At 47.5% G+C, this 903-nt stretch overlaps 1 protein-coding gene across 1 annotated transcript; it reads left to right on the top strand.

Annotated features, from left to right (window-relative positions):
- Positions 1-4: 4 nt before the first annotated feature.
- Positions 5-648, top strand: LOC115069106 (cytochrome P450 4A10-like; the record flags this gene model as incomplete). The annotated part of the gene is made up of 3 exons (XM_029560331.1): positions 5-67; positions 154-344; positions 441-648. Coding segments are annotated over 3 exons (447 nt in total), but the record flags the coding sequence as incomplete, so codon positions are not given.
- Positions 649-903: the final 255 nt, after the last annotated feature.

Here is a 903-nt window from a genome sequence, read left to right as displayed (position 1 = left end):
GAGAGAGCTGGAGAAGGTCAAGAAGAAGAGACGCTTAGATTTCTTGGACATTCTCTTGTTTGCCAGAGTGAGTAAATATGGCAAAGGCATGAGAGTTTTCCCAGAATCACAGCAGGGAACAAACACAGCTCTGACACCTGTGGCCTTTCCCAGTTGGAGAATGGAAATGACTTGTCTGACAAGGACCTACGTGCTGAGGTGGACACGTTCATGTTTGAGGGCCATGACACCACAGCCGCTGGCATCTCCTGGATCTTCTATGCTTTGGCCACATACCCGGAGCACCAGCAGAGATGCAGGGAGGAGGTCCAGAGCCTCCTGGGGGATGGAGCCTCTATCACCTGGTAAGAGCTCAAGAGGTGGGCATATGCTTACTCTTTGAGCAGGGAAAGGGCCTGGTCTGCAGCCCTACCTGAACTTCAAGATGGACCTTGTTTCAGGGACCACCTGGATCAGATGCCCTATACTACCATGTGCATCAAAGAGGCCCTGAGGCTCTATCCACCTGTTCCAGGCATTGGCAGAGAGCTCAGCAAACCAATCACCTTCCCTGATGGACGCTCTTTACCTAAAGGTATGAGATTCTCAGATTCATCCACCTGGGAAAAGGGAGGATCACAAGTATATATGTGATTCAGCAGTTCTGAACCCCTAGGATATCCATTTCCTTATCCGTTAATGAATGTTTCTTACTCAAAAGGCACATGTTCCAGTGTGGTACCTAAGCTTAAATGACCTATGAAGTTCTTGCTGATTCTCTAGCTTTCCATAAATAGCCTTGCAAGCTTTTCTCATCCATCAGCTAACATTCCTTTAGAATACATGGTCTTACAATGCTGTGCTAATTCCAATTTGGGTGCACTGACATTCTTACAGGCCTACATGTTTCCTCATCACATCTGT

Source organism: Nannospalax galili, unplaced genomic scaffold, assembly GCF_000622305.1.
Source record: "Nannospalax galili isolate Female #2095 unplaced genomic scaffold, S.galili_v1.0 C48375843, whole genome shotgun sequence".
NCBI lineage: Eukaryota > Metazoa > Chordata > Mammalia > Rodentia > Spalacidae > Nannospalax > Nannospalax galili.
Note: the sequence above shows the minus strand (reverse complement) of the source record. Positions and strands in the feature narration are given on the sequence as shown.